This window comes from Petromyzon marinus, chromosome 14 (assembly GCF_048934315.1).
Source record: "Petromyzon marinus isolate PM22_M1 ecotype Great Lakes invasive population chromosome 14, UKy_Petmar_22M1.pri1.0, whole genome shotgun sequence".
Lineage (NCBI taxonomy): Eukaryota > Metazoa > Chordata > Hyperoartia > Petromyzontiformes > Petromyzontidae > Petromyzon > Petromyzon marinus.
This window is the reverse complement of record NC_133680.1, coordinates 7,214,399-7,236,265: the sequence shown is the minus strand read 5'-3', so window position 1 is coordinate 7,236,265 and position 21,867 is coordinate 7,214,399. Positions and strand designations below refer to the sequence as shown.

Sequence of the window (21,867 nt, the reverse complement as noted above, 5' to 3'; positions counted from 1 at the left end):
TTGCATTCGTTAGACTTCATAAAGAAAAAAACACGGCACATTTTGCTCTTCGTTATCATCAACAGTCTTTGCAATAGTAACTTGACTAAAATCCATCTTGTTCATAATAACTCTGACAAGGGCGGTGAAAGTGTATGTAGTTCATGCTTACCTGTTTGTTGAGACACCGCCAGCTAAATTAACAAATGTAACCTCTGCCCATGTGCATTTTCTGGCTTTGGTCCGGCAGGCAGAATGATCAGTATGGCAAGTGGGATACTGGATTCTTCGCCTTGGCATTGCTGATATTAGCGAGACCCTCTCTGCATCTGTTGTTTTTAACATAAAGGGTACTTAAACTCCCTTCTAATTATTGTCAGACTACGAGGCAGTTAGGCAAACATGTTTTTTTTATATGCAGCCCTTACAAACTACCATAAGGGTATTCTGCAGGGTTTTGAATTAATTGAAGCAAGCTGTTAGGATTTTTTTTTATGATATTGGACTTATCTAAATACACCCAGAGGCTAAGCCAAGCCAAATGTAAATCTGTCGAGAAAGAAGAAATGCATGAAATAAAATGCTTTTCATCCATGCGGTGACAAATACAGTACAAAAAAATAATCAGTAGTTAGATTCCAGTTATATAATAATATATTTTAATGCTGATATTGTGCTGAACGTTTGTAATTACCTGCGAAAATCTACCTGAATGCAATTATTTGTTGTACTTTCTACATATTTATGTTAATCTCGGGCCCAGCCAAACTTCAAGAATGCTTTTTTTCCTAAACTGGGCGTGCATGAGGAAGTACAGTCGACATTTGGTAAAAAAAATATATATACATACACGAACACATAAAAGCTTTTCATAAATGTGTAAAAATCAACACGACTTTGAAAATCAAGAGAATGTATTTCTCCTGTTCATTATTGTTCAATACAATTGGGTTGCAAAGACACAACTGGAAACACAGCAGAATATGTGGACGCAGAACAGCTATAGAAGGTGGACTGGCAGGCAAAAGCAGGTTCAATTGGTTTAGGAAAGTCGAACTTAATATTGAAAATCAATTTACGAATGAGCCGAAGGAAGAATGTGTTTAATTAGTACGTACTACCTGCTATGACACGTTGATTTTTTTTGTTTATTTAAATGTGCAAAGTGCGCGAAAAAAGACGGAGATATTCATGCAAGCGAATTATATTGAGAGAAATAAACAGCAACGCACGGATGAGCAGAACGCACCGTAGATTAATGAGAAGAAAACTAAATTTGGCTTGGACCGGACATGCGGCTAAGAACGAACGATGAACGATGGTCAAGAATATTAATGGGATGGCAGCCATGGAATGGAACGCATCCGACAGGGCTTCCAATAGAGTAGATGGCACGATGGTATCAGTGCAAGTGCTGGACGTATTTTTGAATCGCAGGATTGTGAGAGGTCGCAGTGCAGGGAGGCCTTCATCTAGCAGTGGCCGATCAATAATGATGGTGAGACTGACATGGAGCCCATCAACTTTCAAAAGGGCCTATATACTTATATTTCACTAACATACTTACTTACAGTGCACTGTTTAATGGAATTAATCTGATAGACTAGCTTGTGACACATAGACTTATATGTGACTCGTAGACTGATATATCATTATTTGTATATCATTGAAGCTCACGTACTAGGAAGCTTGGCTTAGTGGCTAAGTAGGGGCTTTGCACATTCCACTGCCCTATCTCTGTCCTGGAATGGCTACAATACAGTAACCTTCCCATTCTAAACCTTTTATGTGTGTTATATTTGTTATTTTAATTTCCTAAAAAGATGCACAATAAATCCACGAACCAAGAACGTGGTTATTTGACACGTTCACAATCGCAGCTTAAATTTGGCCCTGGTTTGTGAGCTTGACAAAAATAATTTACCCAAGCAAATGTTTACTCATTTACCCCTTGGTTCACGTAATCCGGAGCCAAGGGGAGATTTTTTTTAAATTCAATTACACGTTGATCAGGACGCACCAAACACTCATTTAAGAATCACTTCATGCACCCTCTGAGTGCCATCAATCGACCCAGGACAATGCAAGAGCACAGAGCACCCGATGGCTATGGGCGCACCAGCTTTTGCGTGACTTGATAAATCAGACCGGTGGTTTTGTGAGCGCTTGAGAAGAAGCCACTTCCAAGTCCATTTCTCCGTCTGGTTAAAACACAACCTCGGCCGGTCCTTTGCCAGTGGAGTTTCGCTGTGATACGAGCAGAATGGTATGTGTTTGTGTATCTTCGTCCAGTTTCCATGTGGGTGCGGGGTATGGGAGAAATATGTGATTTTGCTGCCACAAAGCCATTGTTGACAGCGGGATTGAAGATGCTCGTTTGATTTTTCCATGCACCGTACCAATTTACACCGTCCACACGCGTCTCTTAAGAATTCACTGCTGGGATAACTGCCAATTAAGCCTCAGTTTGGAGGACAATCTTCGAAGGGAATATATATAATGCGTGTCATAAATTGACATATATAATGAACGAATTTGTAATGGGTTATTTTGAAAAGCATGAAAAAACTCATCGTGCACAATCTGTTGCACAAAGCTTTGCATAGTGTGTAGTACAGCCATGCAGAGGTAGTAAATACTATTCAAAAGCCTGATTGAGGACACAAAATTCCTATTTCTGCGAACCTGCGAGAAACTTGATCAGATGATTGGATTGCAAGGCACGTGGGTGGGATTATAATGAAGCTTGAGAACTGAAGAGTGGTGGTTTGCTTTCTCAAGGCAGTGAACATTATAAGCCATCTCCCGTTGCTTGGAAACAGATAAAACCGTAAGGCTTTGACGTAGCTCCATCATACACTTGCTAAGTGCCTTTTTTCCTCCAGACACATGCTTTTGTACAAAAAAAAGTCCGCTTCTAGACAAATAGACACCTTCAATAATACGCTTTATATTTCAAATCAATCTAAATGCTACCATGAGGCAAATGGCAGCAATTTCTCCACAGTATTAGCCCTATTTTATATTTTGGAGTGGCGGTACATACACTGCACTATGAACTCGGCTACCCGAGTTGGATTCCCAGCCATGGCCAACAACATAAGTGGAAAGTGGTATCAGAACCGGTCCTGCAATTCCTCACCTTCAACCCCTACTGACCAGCGTGGTGAAGTATGGTCAACAAATAAAACCATGACTGACATGGCATGGGGAGGTCTTAATGCATTGGTGAATTGAGCATGACTGGAATTTAATTATTCGGATTTTTTAAATTCTATGTTTTAACACTTTCTTAATAATTATGAAGGTGGCAGCACGTTTATCTTAATATGGTAGCTAATTTTGTGACAACGTATTAAAAAAACCGTTCAAATGATAATGGGATTACTATATTTATTAATGTGCACAGCCACCACTGACTGGCGTCGTTATTGAATTTTTAAAATATCGCCACGGATAATTCACGAATTCCAGGATGCTATTTGAACCGTTCTGTTGTGGTAGGCTTTGGGAATATATACATATATTTTTTTCTGCAGATAGGATCTAAAATCAAGATGTGTTTGGCTTGAAGCTTTATATACATATACAGCAGTGTACAAATAGCATCAGCCATGGTCAATCCACTGTTGGATGAAGGCCTCCCCAAGCCCCCATCTCTCTCAATCCTACAATGTTATAGTCCACACTCCATCTCCTCGGTGGACGCACCAATGGATGCGTTCCATGTCTTGACTGCTACTTCATCACTATTCTTGACCGTTGGCCATCATCCCATCTCGTGGCAATGTCCTGCTCAAGCCCATTTACTTTTGTCAACAGACAGCGTTATGTCATTAGGCTGCATATGAAGTCTCATCCATGTGTATCTTTCTGTCTATTTCTGAAATTATATTCGGAGACAGAAAGAGACCTAAGATGGACATGTACAAATAATCTGAATTTATGTATGCAATTAGGCTTAACATCATTTTCAAGTTATCCATGGCACATTTTTGAGATTTGTTTCGAATCTCGTTGGGTTCAATATTTTTTTCTTGTTTAAAAAAAAAAATACTTTACTGTTGCCAGGAATTTGTTGGAGGCAAAATGAACATAAAATAATCCCCTCTGCACCGTCCCTGAAGTAATTTCATAGTCATAAAATAATCCCGTGAGCGTATAAAAAAGGTATTTTACAGTATGGACGATGGCTTCTGTCCTTACGTTCATCTGCTTTTCCCATCAACTATACAAACAAATACTCCACGTAACAACTGCTTCTAAAGGATGTATACGCAGGGAGGTCTGCCCATTATGAGGTCTTGGGGAAGAGGAGAAATATCATTTTATTTTGATCGCAAGGAACAAAGTTTAGGGATCAGGAGGGTGGAAAACACAATTTAGTGGCATGAGAATAAGACTAAAGACACAAGGATAGTTACTAAATACAATAGTGAGGATCAAGAGACAAAGATAGTTAAATATCCTGATGATAAATAAGAATAGTTATATATATACTGTGAGGATAAAGACAAAGGGATGGCTGTATATTTATACTGTGAGGATAAAGACAGACACGCAGCTATGCACACTTGCATGTAGATCATTTCTCCGCTCAATGGACGTCAAGCATATGAAATGTCTGAATTGCATGATGTCTGAATAATGCCACGTGTGCCGTCACGGGCATGCGGGGCCGCGCTGTGCGGCGAGACGGAATAAACGCGGCGCGCTTTTCCTTCCTGGATTTTGGAGGAAATCGCAGCTGGCATCGGGCACTGCCCCCACACAATAGCTTACAGATTTGCACCTCTCTTCTCGTCGTCCCAGCGCAGTCCCCGGGCAGTCGTGACTTTTCAAAATGCCAACATTTGCTCATTTGTTTGTCAAAAGAATTGCTCAAGTTGAACTGAACAAAAAAAACCCCCACCACATATTTGGAGAAAACAGGAAATACTTAGGCACGAATGGTCATGGAGCATGATGCGTTTGGCAAATTGATGGGCGAGAGGGAAAAAAACCCTGTTGTGCGTCATCTCATGTGAGAGAGAGGGCAGGCTCTGCCCTCGCTAAGTTTGGGAGTTTAAATAGAAGCAGTTTGTTTTGCTTTGGGTTATTTCAGCATGAGCGGCTTGCCGTCCGATGCTGGGAATCTTTAGTTTGATGCGGCCTTGTTGTTTTACTTGCGACGGCTCATAGCGAGCTCATTGACATTTTTTTTTTTACATAATGCAGGATTAATAGTGAGTGATTCGTGAGACACCGGCGCTTCAAATGCGTGTGTAAAAGTACCGGGGAGAAAATAGTACGATTCAATTGTGCTTGTTAAGTGCTGAGCACCTAACTAAATTTGTGTCATTTTGAGAAGCGTGATAGTTTAAAGTGACGGAGCTTTACTTGTTTGAGTTAGTCTTGAGATGTTTATGTAATGGAGGAAAACTTTGTGTATATATAACGGGGAAAAAAACCTTGCTTTGTTTGAAGAAAACCCTTTTTTTGTTTCACCAAGGACGTGACATTTTGAGTTTTCATCACTTCGCGCAATATAGTGGCGCATAGTTAAGGGCAGGAGATTTAATTTAATCCTTATTGTTAAATAAATAAATAAGCGGCCACAAAATGCCCCTCCGGCTGCTAATATTACGCTTGGAACGATACCCAGTCGTCTCCAGATCCCAGTCTGCATTTTAACTCGGGCGGGGCGAGTAAAAGGAGGGCCCAAAGCGGCGTGGTGGATGCGTGCGTTCGTGCACGAGGAGGTAAGCCAATTAAAGCTCCGGATCAGAGCGGAGACTCGGGTTCGGCTTCCAGACGACCCAGGGAGAGTTGAGAGAGTGAGAGGAGCTCAGCGGAGGGCAGGCAGGCAGGCATGGCTCGGGACGCACGCGGTCTCGGCCACACCGTTAAAGCCCTGAACGGAAGGGGGGACGCTTCGCACAAGGAGGCGGGCAGGATTCTGCAGGCCTACGTCTCGCGACGACAGGACAACTGCAGCGACCTGCTCGGACTGTGGTGCGGCTTAGGGGACGTCTACAAGGTACAATAAATACGTGGTTCCCCCAATCCCTCAATCCCCCACCACCCCTTCCGATACTAAAGCAGCTCTCCGCACGCCGCAGCTCCGGCTATGTTCGAAGACGTTGATGGTTTTCGTCAAACATCTGTCGTGAAATTTGTAACAAGCTCAAAAGTCACGGTGTAAAGATTACAAAAACAAGCTTTGCCTATTTTTAACCGTTTAGAAGAGGGGGCGGTACGCTGCCATGCCATGGTTAGAAGTCTGGACTTGTTATTCAGAGGTCGCCGGATCGATCTCCCAGCCCGATAGTTAAAACAATGGGGCAAGTTTCTTAAATCCCCCCCCTCCCCCATCTGACTCTGTGCACCCATCAGTATAAAGGGCACGCCAGTCGATTGGCCGGTGGTCACATGTGCTTGGGCAAAGTGTGGGTACTACCACCAAGAGGTCTGGGGGCTCTCTAGAGCTGTCTCGAGTGGGCACTCCTCTGTGAGCAGAGAGATGCAATAAGCAGGACATTGCAGGGCTGAATCTTTATCTTGTAGCACGGAAGACAAATGTGTGTATAGGGCTGTATACGAATAATTATGAAAACACTGCAAGAACGAGATGGCAAGTGTAATGACGCTAGCCTGGTGTAAGGATATTATTGCACATTTTGTGTACTCAATGTTAATGATGACCTTGGCAATGGGGGGTTGTAATATGTTTATAGAATGGTAATATAAGTGGGTTTTATTATCTCGGTCCAAAAAACAGCTTGAGTTCTTCGAGCAAATTTCACCAAAATATGATGCGACTGTTGTTAAGCAAATGTAACGTTTCAGTGGAACAACCGCCCTAAGCTAGAATTTTACCAACTGAAGACAACATTTTTCTTTTGCCTTAAAACACACGTGTGTAAAAGCATATGCCTGTTTCTCTTTTCCTTGAGATTAATGTTTAAACAATTTTGGACAAAGGGGCCACACATGGACTCACAAACAACCTCATATATATACATACGTGTCACGCTGCACCTCTTTGTGCTTCACGAACTCCTGGCAGCTTTTAATCCGAGTCTGCTGTATTCCTGCTCAGTAGAAAGGTTTTGTTGTTTCGTTAACCCACCCGGGAGCCCATCTGGTTTGCATTGATTTCCCTCCAGTGGGATACTCGGATTTTTTTTTTGTAGCTGCCTGTAGACGGCTCTGGGAAAAATAAAAAAAATAAACTTCCTCCCTAGTAACCGCAAACTTGGTCTTGATTCCAGAGAGAAGCTCGGCCTTCCGTGATCCTCCAGAAGGGGTTTTTTCCCCTCTCAAATAAAAAAAGGACCGCGAGAAGTGAAGGGGAGCAGCCCTGCAATGACGTGCTCACCAGCAGTGTTGGCAGAAGGGTCTCCATGAGAGCAAACGCTAAATAACCTCCATAATAGAGGTTTTGGGGTTAGATCGCGTAAATATATAAATGTGTCGTTAAAACCCGCCACCACACGACACAACCAACTAGTAAGGGTTGTCACGTAAACAGAACGTGGCCAATTCGTCACTAGTGCAGCACACCGGTGTGTTGGTGAGCCAAGCCACAGCAATTTACAAACTGAGTACGACGTTTCGCCAGTAATTGCAACTAGCTTCGACCAGATGGTATTTTGGCCTAATCTTCCACACTGCCGAGAGGTCTTGGAAGACGCAGACAAAGATCCCCAGATAGCCTTAGCAGACTGTTGGGGCAAGTGCTGTTACCAAACACTTATGAAGGCCGGCACGGTACACGAGGGGGTGGGTTGCCAGTACCACGCCCGACCGCCTTTGTCTCCTCAGTAGCGATGTTTACACACCGCACCAGGTGCTCATGTGAAGCTGAGTGGATCTAGGGGAGGCCCAGAACCGATTCAGATAATCTTCACTGGCGTTGGCCGTGAGCAGGAATCGAACTCGGGTCGCCGGGTTCGTAGCGCAGCGTGTTAACCGCTACACTACCGCTCCCCTTTGAAGAGGTGGGGGTACCCACCCACACTTTTCCCCACCCCGCATCAACTGCTGATCGACGAACTGCGGTGTACCAGTTTATACTGCTGGGTGGATAGAGGCTGGGGAATTTAAGAGACTTGAGCCATAGTTCCGTTTGCTGCGTGGGGGCGATCGTAGCGGCAAACCTCTGGATTACAGGTCCAGTGCACGAACCATTACCCCACCGCAGCATCTTACAAAAAGTACGGACTGTACCCCTCCGTATTCACACAGATGCTTAACCATCACGCCTTGCATGGGATTTAGGAAACCAATCCTGGATTAGAGCCGACCAAAAGTGGAACTGAAATCTGGGCCAACCTCCGAGTATTAAATTCATATCTCTGCTCACACACTACCGAGTTTAAACGTTACACAGCCTCAGACCAGTTTAGTGCCTTTATAACTTTTTCCCCCCAGCCTGTGCTGTTGGACTTGATCTTCCATGTAGATAAGGTCAGCTGAAGAAAAAAAAAGTAATAGCAATTTGGAAAATATTTAAACAACTGTGAAGTGCAGAGGAATTGCCTATTTCAATAAAATAAATATATACAGCCCTTGGTCAATGAACTATTGGATGAAGGTCTCCCTAAGCTGTGTCGGTCGTGCAGATTATGTGCGGATACTTCACCACACTTGTTAGTGTGGGTTGGTGAGGTGGTGAGTGAGGTGGAGAAAGGCAGAACCGGTTAAAACAATCTGCGCTACTGATATAAGCAATGCTGAGGAATCTAACTTCGGTCGCCAGGTTCATAGTGCAGCATGATAACCACTGTGCCACTGCTCTACCCGAATAATCTTCAAGCAACTTATTTCTAAATCGCCAAACCTAACCAGATTAAAGATTCACTATCATCGTCACCAGCCATGGCCCATCCACTGCCAAATGAAGGCCTCCCCAAGACACCACCACCTCTCAAACTCGTGCGATGCATGAATCCACCTGGCACCTGGCACATGCGCTGATTTAATCATTCAATCTCTACGGTGGACGTCCTCTCGGACGCGTTCCATTCCCATGAATGAAGGTTAATTGACTCGTCATAAAATTGCGGTACTCTTCGTCAAGATTATATTTTTAAAAGTCATCCAGCAACGAATTTTTAGAGAGCTGGAAAAAATTGAACTGAAACACACACCACAAACTAGTGTAGAATGAGCATTTGCAGACATTCAAGGGAACATTCACCCCTGCTACAGTTCGATGGAGTTTACATTTTTAAATCCATCAGATTGTTAATGTACCTCAACTAATGCACGGCAAGTATTTCATGTTTACTACATGGCTGCTTGTGATCATGGGTGGTCTAATGGTCCATTGCAGTTTCTTCGGAGTCCAGTATATGTCCTATTTTCCAGATTATGAGACACACTTGCCCCCTATATTTCAAAGCAAACACCGGGGGTTCCTCTTATAATCCAGGAGAAGGCAACACAGCAAGCGGACTAATCACCATCTGTATCCACCTGTACGGGGATAGAGTGCTGCTCCCTTGCGTGAGTGGGTTTTCTCCGGGTACTCCGGCTTCCGCCCACGTGTGTAAACACGCTCATTATTAATTGACTGAATTTGTTTTTTTAATGAATACCCATTGCAGGACCCTCTTAATAAATTTGTCCTTCGACTCGATGTGGCTTTCCTAGATACTGTAATTAAGTAAAGAAATAAGTCAAGTGATCCAGTACGTGTGTGTGCGATCAGATTAGTATAACTTTATGAGCACAGGGCACAAGTTTTGGGTGCATCTTACTTTTTGGAGCATCTTATAATGAGGAGAATAAGGTAATAGTTAAAAAAACAAATTAGTCCCTTAAATAAGTAATATGGGCAAACATTAGACGAGTAATTGCTAACAGTCTAACGTGGCCAAAGATATATATTTGTATGCCACCCTCTGTTTGCCTATTTATTAAACAGTATGCAATGCGGTACTCTCAAAACTCACTCACGTTATGAACACGAAATTTGCACATTTATGATAAAACAAAAAAGACGTCGTAAACAGGATGTAAAGTGTTTAATTTTATTTGCAAAAACAAGCGAAAATAAAATAACGGTAAACCATTGGTACATTTTGATTTAAAGTTTTCGTGACTGCAGTGATTCATATTCTTGGTTCTTTCGGTAAAGTCACGTTGAAGGGAAACAATAAAATAATAAAATATATAAAACAATTCTCACTATACGTTTCGACTGTAACACAAACAGTCATCATCAGGTGTGAAAACCAACGGCAAGAAACATTTGAAAGAAGTGGCGGTTTGTATTTCTTTCAAATGCTTCTTGCCGTTGGTTTTTTCACACCTGATGATGACTGTTTGTGTTACAGTCGAAATGTCGTGAGAATTTTATTGTTTTATATATATTTTATTGTTTCCCTTCAACGTGACTTTACCGAAAGAATCAAGAACATTGGTACATTGTATGCTGTGGAATAATTGCCACTAAAACCTGGTCGTCGTGAATCATTAATTGAGTGATGGCTGTGTACATTGCGTGGAAAACAGGATTAATTTTTAATGTGTGTCTGGAAAAATACTCCTCGTCATTGAGTTTGATTTTATTTTCCAGATTGCATAGTGAACAATTTTACAGAGTACTGTACGAGTCCACTCTCGGGGCTCCTGTGAAACATAAATAAATAAATGTTTCACACAAATGTATCGAAATATTGTGTGTATAAAAATAGAATATAATACATTAAAATGTATTTTAAAAAATGGCAATGCAAAGCACTTATTGGTCAAACGGCGTGGATATATTAATAAATAACGTCACGCAAAAATGATGCGATTGTCACGCGCATGATAAATTATTCATAGTTTCACACTTTAAACCAAAGGCTGTGAAATTACGAAGCCGTATCCGAGAGTTGCCTTAGTTTTCCATGTCGATCTCAATGAGTGCGGTCCAAGCAAGTCAACCTACTCACCAGATAGACCTAATGCCACAATTTCCCACGACTAAGTTGTGCGCTCGAGGCACGCGCTGTGCACGGAGAGCAACTCTCGCCACCACCCGCTGGACGTGCCCAATGCTTCTGACCAGAACAGTTTCCCTCCATTGTTGGGAAGTGGCACAGGCGTAGCACGATGAGCAGTCGCTCACCTGGGCAGAACAGCAGAGCCTGTGCTGCGCAGTGGAGTGCTGGAAATACTGACTCGTTCCCAACGGGATGCCTTCATTATTATGTGCACAATGACCTGCATTGTAATTGCGGCTGAACAGGATGTAGCGTTTGACACACCCTCAATGGACAGGGCTTTTGTATTTGGATAAGTAGACACGGGGGGGGGGGGGGCACTGTGATACGAACCTTCAACCTGAGTTTGAGTCCTGGTCACAGGAAACATCAGTGGAAAGTGATATTGGAATCAACTCACGTTGACCAGCGTGGTGAAATATGCTAAAATAAAACATGATGTGGACTTTCAACAGTGGATGGACAAAAGGTTGTAAGTGGTTTATATCATTTATGAAATGGTCATGGAATTGTACTCTTGGCTTTATGCATTCTAGACGCGAATATGGAAGGAAAAACTGACTTGAAGAAATACTTACCTATAACATTTATGTACATCGTGAAGATTGTAGAGAACTACAGAATTGGCAATTTAAAACACAACTAATCACGTGGCCAAGCTGGTAAATAGAAGAAAACAAATCTTTGATTGACAACAAGTAAACTGCCAATCATATATGTGTAACAAAAACTGAATATATATCAAACGTAATTTTGCCTGACTATTCTAGACTTTGCAAGGGCATGTGATTCAGAAGAAACTGATACAGTCATCATCGTGATGGTTGAAACAAAATACAATCAGAATAGGAGTGAGGCAAGGAGATACTCTCTTAACAAATTATTTGGTGACGCTGCATTAGCAGTGGTTACCATCTTCAAATATGAAACAAAACTCCACCTATTCACGCTGTGGCCTTCAAATAAAAATACATGTCACAGGAGACGTTTTGGGCAATTACCCTTTTTCACAGTACCAGACTATTCACAGCAACATTAGAAGATATTTGACGGGGAAAAAAACTGATTCGAGACAAAAAGCGTGGGCAGATTTGCTATGACAATCATTGAAGCAAACATTGAATCACAGGAAATGCCTGAAGAATTCAAATAACGCCTCAAAGTTGGGTTAAAGATAACTATACATAACAACAAAACGCTAACCATTTTCGATGAACAAAATAACAACAACAAATTGAAGGGACATCACTGGACGACACAGCAGAGTAATTGTACCTAGGGGGCATTGTTGTGAAGGTCCAGCAGCCGCCACAAAGATAATGTAGCCATACAGCTAAATGGCATCATGAGGACGGTGTCAGGGTCGCTCAAGTCCATTCCAACTGAGCGGCTCCTGGTGCTGTCCAACATTATCCCGCGACGCCACCGTGCTACGCGAGATGGAACAAAACGGGAAGGCAACTCCAATATTTAGATCCACGAAGACCTGAACAACTCCGCCGTGCAAGCGCTTCGAAATGACGCCGGCCACTCTGGGAAACGGCAGCCAATTATCCATGCAGCTTGCACCGGCCCATTATCCAGATGGACGGACTCGTGCAACGCGTTCAAAATAAAGAACCAACACCGAATCCACACCTCTGATTTGCACAGTTGGCTATGTACGGTGCGAAATAAGTTCAACATACATACCTAATCACTGACCCAACAGCAAAGGGCCCTGGCTTTAACCTTCCTCAAACACAGTGACAAGCACTCAACCGAATTCCCACAGGACACAGTGACCAGCTGCTTCGCGAGTGGAAGATGAGGGATGACCCGCAGTGCGATTGGCTGAATGTATTTCATCAACCTGCCCACTGCGATTTGTTGTGGGAAGCATTTTATTCCTTCACTTAGCATCTCAGGAAGCCTTTGAATGGATCGCCAAACTAGACATCATATTGTAAGCTTCTCCCATGATACAAAAAAAGATTAATTGAAGACACACCTGGATTAAAATTATGAAATAAAGAAGTGAGTGAGAGTGTGTCAGGGTGCTTTTTGAAAACACTGAATTTTATCACGAATAAAATATAAAAATGTGCCTAAATTTTAAAAACGCCTTTTAATCAGTGTCCTTTAACTGCTATGTGGATCAGAAATGTGAAAATTATAGAAAATGGTGAAAAGTACTCAAAGAGGTATATGCTTAAAATTACATTGACAGACAGGAAGAGGAACCCTTGGACCAGAGAGAAAATGCTCATTAAATCCATAATATTGATCGTTATGAACAGTAAATGGACTTGGGAAGGTCTCTCTGCATGATGGGAAAGTGGCCAATGGATGAGACCGGTGGCAGAATGCAATCACAGGATGAAACACTCCCATGAGAAAGACCAAGAGATAGAGGTGGAGCGATTTTGATCAGCTTGTGTACAGGAGCAAGATGGATCGTGGCATTGTGGGACCATGAGGGATGGTGACATTGTGGGAATGAATTCATCCATCTGTAAATACATCATGGATTTTGATGAAGATGATGATGGATATAGAAGGCATTTGGGCATTGACATTATATTGCCTCCTTTATAAAACATGCACTGTCTTTTACATGTGCATCTCATTTTCAAGCTTTTCCCAAGTGGAAAAAATATCATTTTGATACAAACAAATATTTTACTTTTATAGACTGTCATTTTCAGAAATTAAGAGAATGCAAAATCATTTTGTAAAAGGCAAGTTCATAAATAATTAAAGAACTTCTTACGCTTCGCAGCGAATTACAGTTCAATTATACTTTGTCGGTGCACTCTGTTGCGCATTAACATTTCTCAGCAGTGTCCTTGTGCGTCGCTCTGGATTGTATGCCACACTCTTGACGATGTAGGCGTATGGGAGTGTTTGCCGAGTTCAATCAGCCAGCAGCTTAATGGTGGCTCTGATGGAGCAATCTGTACATAGAGTGTCGAGTGGGACAGGCAGGAGAGGTAATCAATCTGCTGTTGAAAAGTCATATAATGTAAATCTGTGCACGGATCGCCACTTAAATAGCATATGATGTCCATTATCGCCTTTTAGTCTATCGACTCTAAATCTCTCTTCTGTGGGCAGCCTTAATGACTATGCTTATGCCTTTTGCTTGCTTCCATTGCTGCCAAGAATAAATGAGACTTAAATAGAGCGGCGATGTACTTGGTACCATGGTCGAATGACAACAAAAATAGGGCTGATATATTATTTCATTTGATTAAAAAAAACCTCATTCAGTAGCACAGTTGAGTCCCAAAACAAATATATTTTTTAAAATGAACTCTGTCATAAAGTTTCAACAAATCGTACATTCAGAGAGAATGAAAACCACATAATGAGCTGAAGGCTGAATGCCCCTTTTCAATGCATTATAATAAAGGTCCGATTACATCCTATTGGTGTAGCTGAAGACATCCGCTCTGTATGCACCTCACATTAATTGGGATGCCCTTGGAATATAATTTAGTCTTGAACAAAATCCACGGACGCTTCGGTGCTCTTCTGTCACAGCAGTGTTCACGCTGGAGATTGTGCATGCACTGTCATTCTGGGGAGGGGAGGGGAGTGGTAACGCAGTGGTTAGTGCGCTTCACTACAAACGCAGTGACCTGAGCTTGGTTCCTGACCATGGCTACCATTGGTGGCAAGCGACAGCTCAGCCAACCATGGGCTCCCCTTCGCCAAACCCACGGTGGCGAGATGTTAACTACCTCTCCTGGTGTACAGGAGGTTGTGGGTTCGATCCTGACGCTTGTTTATTTGGAGTATGCGTGTTCTCTCCCTGGTCGTGTGGATTTTTCTCTGGGTCCTCCAATTTTTCCCTCCACATTTAGAATCAACATGCATTTCGAGTGTTGGGCCGCAATACATTTCCACACGATAAGCCACTTCGTTGAGGTATCATTTGTGGCCAGGTCGCTTCTGAAAAAGATATATATATATAGCTCAGTGAGTATGACTTGGTAAAATAAAAAAAATGTTTAGTTTTTTTAAATAAAAAAATAGTTTAGTTTTAACCCACACTGACCATCGTGGTGAAGTAAAAAGAAGACTTAGACAGCATGAAAGGGTCTTTATCCATAAGTGAGATTAACAAGGAGCAGTCAACAATTCGTTGACTATGATTAAATAACTATAATTCCCTGAGAAGTTGCTCCGTTTCAAAAATTCGGCCTCATCTCACTACTGTCCCCTTAAAAAGAATCCTGCGGGGACGTGGGGCTAATGCGGTGGGTAAATGGCAAAGTAACATGGAGCAAGTGCACGCACGTGCATATCTTTGTACATTGTAGCCGGCATGAGCGCCGAGCGCCGTGCGGCGGTTAGCGTGGTGCAACACTCTTGACAGCTTTCTATTTCCTCTGGCACGAGTTCAACGTGCGCCAATCATCGCAATGAAGATTACTGCATCTGCTCCGAGAGACCGCAGTGGGTGAGTGACTTGTCTCGACTGGCCATTAACAGAAAACAATTGCTGCTGAGTGTAGCCGGTCTCAATTGCCTCCAAGGGTCTTGGTTTACACTTATCTTTCCTTAATTACAGGCAAAGTCAGCAGTAGGGGGCATTCGGCGACAAAACACATTCACGTAATGGAAAAGTGGAGGACTCACAGCAACACAAAGAGGATTAGGCTTGCATTTCAAAGAGTGTCTGTTTTGGGACCCCATCACTTGAATTAATATTGCAGGCTCAATACAAGGCTATTGATTGCACGAGCTGCAATATTGAATTTTGGGGCATTTGAATGACTGCAAATGCTGTAATTAATATAAGGCTGTGTTATTAATCAGTTATGAACTGTGTTACCTTTTTTTAAGTTAAGGGGTATCACATGGAGTAGACACTACCATAGGTGGGTTGACACAACCTCAATGATTGTTTAAAATGTTCGCGAGCAGCTGGTTGGCTGAGGGGTAAAAGCACTGAGCTGGCACTGTGCAGATCCTGGGTCTGTATCTGGGTTGCTACCCATGCATCAACTAGTTTCTTAAGTACATTGAGTTTATGGTCTCAGCCTGGTCACCAATGACTACACAAATAGCCGTAGTAGTATTGCTAAATTTGGCGTAGTCCCACTATGAATAACAATTAACAAAAATGTTTTGATTTATATGAAATTAACGGGGTTTTTTTGCAGAGCAGATAAACTGTGTGGCCTTCATGTGGATGCATAGCCCAAGTGAAGTGACAATTCAGCGGTAGCAACATCTTCGAGGGCTGTTCCCTAACACAGGGTGGTGCACCACTTGCTGCACGAGTTCTGAATTGGATTCGGTTATATCCGGGTGCCAGTGGCCCGTAGCTATTCAGTAGTTACCAGTGCTGCCCAACAATTGCTCCACCACACTTTCAGCGCAGGGAATGCACAGCCACAAGCCAATACCAAAGCTCCGATATTCACCGAAACTGCCGTTGCAATTCTGATATTTTCAAATTCACCCCTTGATCAAGTTTCATCTTGTCGCCCCCCGCGCTGTCGTCTGACCTTCCACCCCGCAACTTCTCAGCAACATCTCGGTGGTGGGCATAATGGGCGTCGTCAAGAGCGACGAACTATTTGATCATCGATTTGCCCCCACCAGCACCATTCATCAACCAGGTTTCGACATGCAGCCCTCACCATCCACGGGCTCTGCCAAAACCGTTTTCTCACCGGACAAGGTCACTGCGCGGCCAACAAGGAGAGATGGGGGAGGGGGGGGAGGGCATCCAGGGGTGGTCCAGACTGTAAATGTGGTCAGGTGCAGACTGACGAAAATTATGAAGGGGTTTGCCTTTTGACCAGACTGGGAGGAGGACTGAGAGCGCTGAACACTGCAGGCGATGATGCTGTGGCCTGGTCCGACCAAGTACGCAGATGCAAGAAGAAACATTGAATTGGAACAAAAAAACGCAACCAAATTAGCTGACAAACTCTTCGGGCAGCGTATTTGGAAATACTTTTTTCAGCAAAGGATGGCTGCCCATCAATTCCTGTATTTCCCCAAGCTTGCACATGCGTGCATGCCCTGTTCTAATGCCAACAATAACCTTGTAAGCATTTTTTGTTACGGTTCAGGTACCGTTCAATTATGACATTAGCTTGTGTACACCATTGCAATGTTAACATAGGCGTGTGTTGCTCTTCTAGTCAGAACGAATGGTTGGGAATGTAAGTTTTTGGGAACATCACTATGATGTGTCTCAGAGTTCACATGTAGCTTTCTTTTACTCTCCTTGCTGGAGGGTGGGCTATTGGTAAAACTCTGTAGGACCCGGAGATATGGGACATAAACAGGCGAGTAGGATGGTGGTTCATTGTGTCGACTTTTATTAGCAAAGGATGGCTGTTGGCAGTCTGGCTCCAGCAGGATTATTGTGGTAACACATGCAATCAAATCTTTGCAGAATTTGTTTAATTTATTATGAATTTGCTTATGTTTTCTGTAATTCAAGTCCATCTAAACCCACAGTTTATTTCCGTTAGGGAATTATCTTAGTAACAAAATTGGCCATAACTGATTATTGTCTATTTTTCTTTCCCAGTGTTAGTTTAACGCTGACAGATTATTGTAATGCAATTTTTTTGACCAATGTTGACTTATTTATAATCCTGAATATGGAGTCGGGTAATTGCAGTATTTAGGCAACCAAACACAAAAATCACAATTACGCCCTTCAAGAGCAAATTACAAAAGGGAACATTGATAACATTAACAGGTTGAAGTTTAGTGGTGCGTTTTATAAATCGAGATCATCCGTATTGTATTTCACGAGTGTGTACAGTATTCCATTTTAAGTGCAGTCCTGCACATTCATCACACCCACTTCACAGCCCAAACTTTACAGCCCAAACTTTAAAGCCTGACATTACTCAAGCTGTAATTTACCGAGTTTCACTTGCGCTAAATATAGTTCGGTACTTTTGTAAGGCTTATCGCTAGGCAATAATTGTGTCTGCATTTTCCACGAAGTTCAAGGGGTATAATTTATTTTGCTCTTGCCGCAAATTACGGGCCTGTTACGTGCCTGTTACATCAAACATGAGGGCAATATTTATTCTCCGAGCTATTTTATAAAAAAAGGTTATGCTTTATTGTCGATCGGCATTCTTACACTGTGCGGAAATACACGATTAGTGTGTATAAAGAAAAGATCCCACGTAATAAATGCACAAATCATCTTCTTTGTATTCCATTAATTATTTTATGTTTACAGTTCCACAATGCATGGAATGAGTATTTCCTTGAGGGTAAGGGGATGAGAGCCACTGATGAATAAAGTCGTAATAGTAATTACATGCTTAATTCTGTGCCAATTTAACTCTCTATCCACCATGATGGTTCAGTGGATGGAAAAAAGTGGCTTACAGTCTGAAAGTTATCCGTTCAAATCCTGGTTGGAGTTCACTGAGCACTTCATCCCTCACAAAGCAATATGGTTGGCATGTGCACCGAACTCGCCCCCCGCCATAGGAATGTGGAATTTCCACCACTGCCTCTCAGGGCTGTAAACTGGAAATGAGCAGCACCACCTCAGTGCCCGTTCGAGCCATACATCACTTTGACACCTGACTTGTAGGATGAGGTTTCCTAGACGCTCCGATGAACAACGCAATTACATTATTTTAACATACCAATGCTTTGTCATAGGCAGCGACGTTTTGGCTGGTGAAGGGTTAACAGCAGAGGGAGACGAGAATTAAAATCAGCAGCAGCAGTCCCATCACGGCGAGCTGCTGCTGCTGCTGGTGGATGGGCGAGGCGGCGCTTGTCGGCATTACATCACCGTGGTGCTTGCCTTCCTACTCCTGGGCGTATCGTGAATTTCCTGTTTCAGAGCTCGCTCTGTGTGGGCCCCCTCGGCGTTCAGAGCGAGCGAACGAGCTAGCGAGCTCGCTTGCTGCTTTCCCCCCTTCCCACCGCTACTCCCTCTCTCTCTCTCACACCCGACCACCTCCCCTCCCAGCGTTACAACCCTCCTAATTGTCTCGCGATGATCCCCGCTGCCCAGCCAGCGTTGACAGCGTGACCATCCGCCGGGTGGATGATCCGGCCGTCTGGGATATACACGAGCGAGCGGGCCCACACGTACATTAAAACAGGCTGACCAAGGTAGGAAGGCGAGGGGAAGGGAGGGCCATCTATGTGCCAAGGCGCTTGTGTTTGCAAAATGCCTCCGTGTGTATTTTCTCCGGGCGTGCCGATTCTGCGGGTTGTGTCATAAGCCGCTGGGGTGGGCAGAGATTGGGATAGTTGTGTCTGTGTGTGTGTATGCCATGCAAGCGTTTGTGGCGGTTAGTGCATGGTGTTTTATACGGGCTGCATATCCCTGGGAGCTTGTTTCCATGCTTTAAAAAAAAGCATGATTATCGATGCCAATATAATTTGCCCCACATATGCATTCATTCCCTGATGGTCTTTGCCTCATGAGTTGTTGTGTGTCTTGCATGGTACCTAAATTGAGAGCAAAATGACAGACATTTAAATATACAGATATGACAGCTTTTGAGTCGGTATCTTTTTTTAATCATAGTTGATGCACTGTTTTTTCTTCATGTTTTTGCCGAACGCCTTATGTATGCATTGTTGTGTTCCACGCCTTTAATCCGACAAGTAATTATATTGTGTAACATCTGTACCAAATTGGAGAATGATGTAACCAACGAAAATGCACTAATCGTAAGAACATATAACGTAGATAATGATAATGATTTTAAATATCAAACCATGTATATAGAGTAGCTGCTTCAACAACTGCACCCTAATGAATAAACAACTATTTTGTTATAATCTTCACCCGTCTTATTTTGGCACCTTTCGGGTTTTTTTTTTCAACGTTAAAGAGACCTGTTGATCAAACAATTGCAATCTTTCACACTCGTTTAACACGCAGCATGAAAATATCCCGCTTTATGGTCGGATATGATGATCATTTCCTATTGAATGGCCTAGTTCACAAATCCAATTGACCAAGAAAGCGACGCTGTTGTGAAGGCCGTTATATAAGTAATTACTGTGTACCGTACTGTACCTCAATGTCTAATTTGTGTAGCGTGTACATTCATCTCCGAGCTTGCTTCTGCAAATAGCATCGCAATATGTGCAGCCATTGGACAAGGCATGGCATATCCATAATTGTTTGCTCCTCTGGCTTGATATCTAGCAGACAAGCTGTGCCTAAAATACAACAATATATATAACACCACTCCTTGTTTGCCTGCGTGTGTGTGTGTGCATGTTCTTGGAAGTCCTATTTAAATTCAGATCCCCTTCCCTTATATACACGGGAGGAATGGTTATCCCCAATTATGCACACAGTTGTCAAAAAATGACAATCAGCCCCAAGTCATCGAATCTAATTTACATTTGTGATAATTTATGCACCGTTTGTTTGGCTGAATCGAAAGCAGCGGTGCATGTTCAGAACACAATTCCCCGATGCACACACACACACGTGCCAAGGCCATATACAACATATTGAATGTTACGTTTCTCTCCAGATGACAATCCCCTGGAGCCATCATCGTGGTAGCTATTTTAAAGCCCGCCTTACCCTACGCGTAGTACGCGTGTCAACACTCTACGACTGGGTGTTGTGTGTTTCAGGTTATTATTATCTAAATGTTTGTAGTATGCAAATGAATAAAATAATTTTCTTTAATACCCAAACAGGCATGTTTTTAAAACAAATCTCTGGTTTTAGAGTTAACCCAACACGTTCTTAGTAGCTGCCCAGACAAAAAAGGTATTGTTCCAAAGAGTGTTTGTCTGAAATGAAATATATATTTTGCACTGGACAGGGCCCTATTGTGAAAAGAGAGTAAGTACTGTTGCCAATAACATCTGGCAACCAAAACCGTTGTTTTAATAAGTCTCGCTCTGTTGATGAGACCAAACAGGTCAAAACCTGCCCCAAGAGTTTGTATGCTTGAACAACTATTTCGAAATCCCATGAGCCCAGAAAGACAATGGGCCAATGCACTAAAACAAAATACATTAATTTTTTTACATGGAGTAATGAATGGCAGTGCATATGTTCGTTTAACAATGCGTCTATTGATATAAATTTCTACTTAAAAAAATAATGAAGTTGTGGTGCGTTTGGTAATGCACTGCACTAATAACTCGGGCAATCTGAGTTTGATTCCCATCCATGGCCAACGCCAGTGGGAAGTAATGTGATAATTGGTCCTGAGTCTCTTTCAACCACCAACCCACGCTGACCAGCATGGTGAAGTATGCAAAAAAAACACCCATGAACATCTGTGACATAGTGTGTGTGGGTAGGTCTTCATCCAGCAGTCGTTTCTTGGACCCAAAGATAAAACACATTTCCTACCCTTAACATAAAAAGTAGTGCGTGGGTGAGTCATATGTGAATATATAATGCATACGAGTGGTACAACAAACCACGTGTTTGCGTGTCTTTTATTGACACTACTAAAAGATGGAGCAAATTGTTTTTTCCCATTCTTGTTTTTTCTCAATATTGAACTGAAAAAAAGTTAACTGCCTGGTTGCATCATATTTTTTTTATTCTATAAACAAAAATCAAAGTTGTTTGGTTCGCATTACTTTAATATAACTAAAACAAAACCATATGGTATGCAGCATTGTGCAACCAGTAATGACAGAATAAGGCACTCATGGGTTCACTATTCCCACTGGAATGTTGTGCAATGTGGATGGATAACAGTCTCATGACAAAAGGAAAGGAAATGCTGCCTGTATTCTTTGTATTATATGGAACAAGGAGCTCTTTCCTTTCAATGCTTAGGACAGTGCCAAACAAGAATACAGTACAACAAAATGATGAAGCTGCTATTCGAATGGAAACTTACGTGAACAGATTTAATTTCCAGTTGAATACTTTCACATTTACATGTTTTTCTCTCCCAATATGTTGCTAATG

General features: G+C 42.5%; 1 protein-coding gene across 5 annotated transcripts in view; it reads left to right on the top strand.

Moving 5' to 3' along the window:
* Nucleotides 1–21,867, top strand: part of FRMD4A (FERM domain containing 4A) — a 139,006-nt gene that overhangs the window by 16,818 nt on the left and 100,321 nt on the right. For 2 of the 5 annotated variants that reach the window (XM_032954174.2, XM_032954173.2), the window contains exon 1: nt 3,928–5,998. The exons of 1 other annotated variant lie outside the window; for it this stretch is intronic. In XM_032954174.2, the coding sequence (XP_032810065.2) occupies nt 5,831–5,998 (168 nt within the window). In that variant the 5' untranslated portion in view covers nt 3,928–5,830. Of the gene's footprint in view, nt 1–3,926; nt 5,999–10,257; nt 19,068–21,867 lie in introns of those variants that run through there. 2 more of the 5 variants (XM_032954175.2, XM_032954177.2) reach the window with 2 other exon arrangements.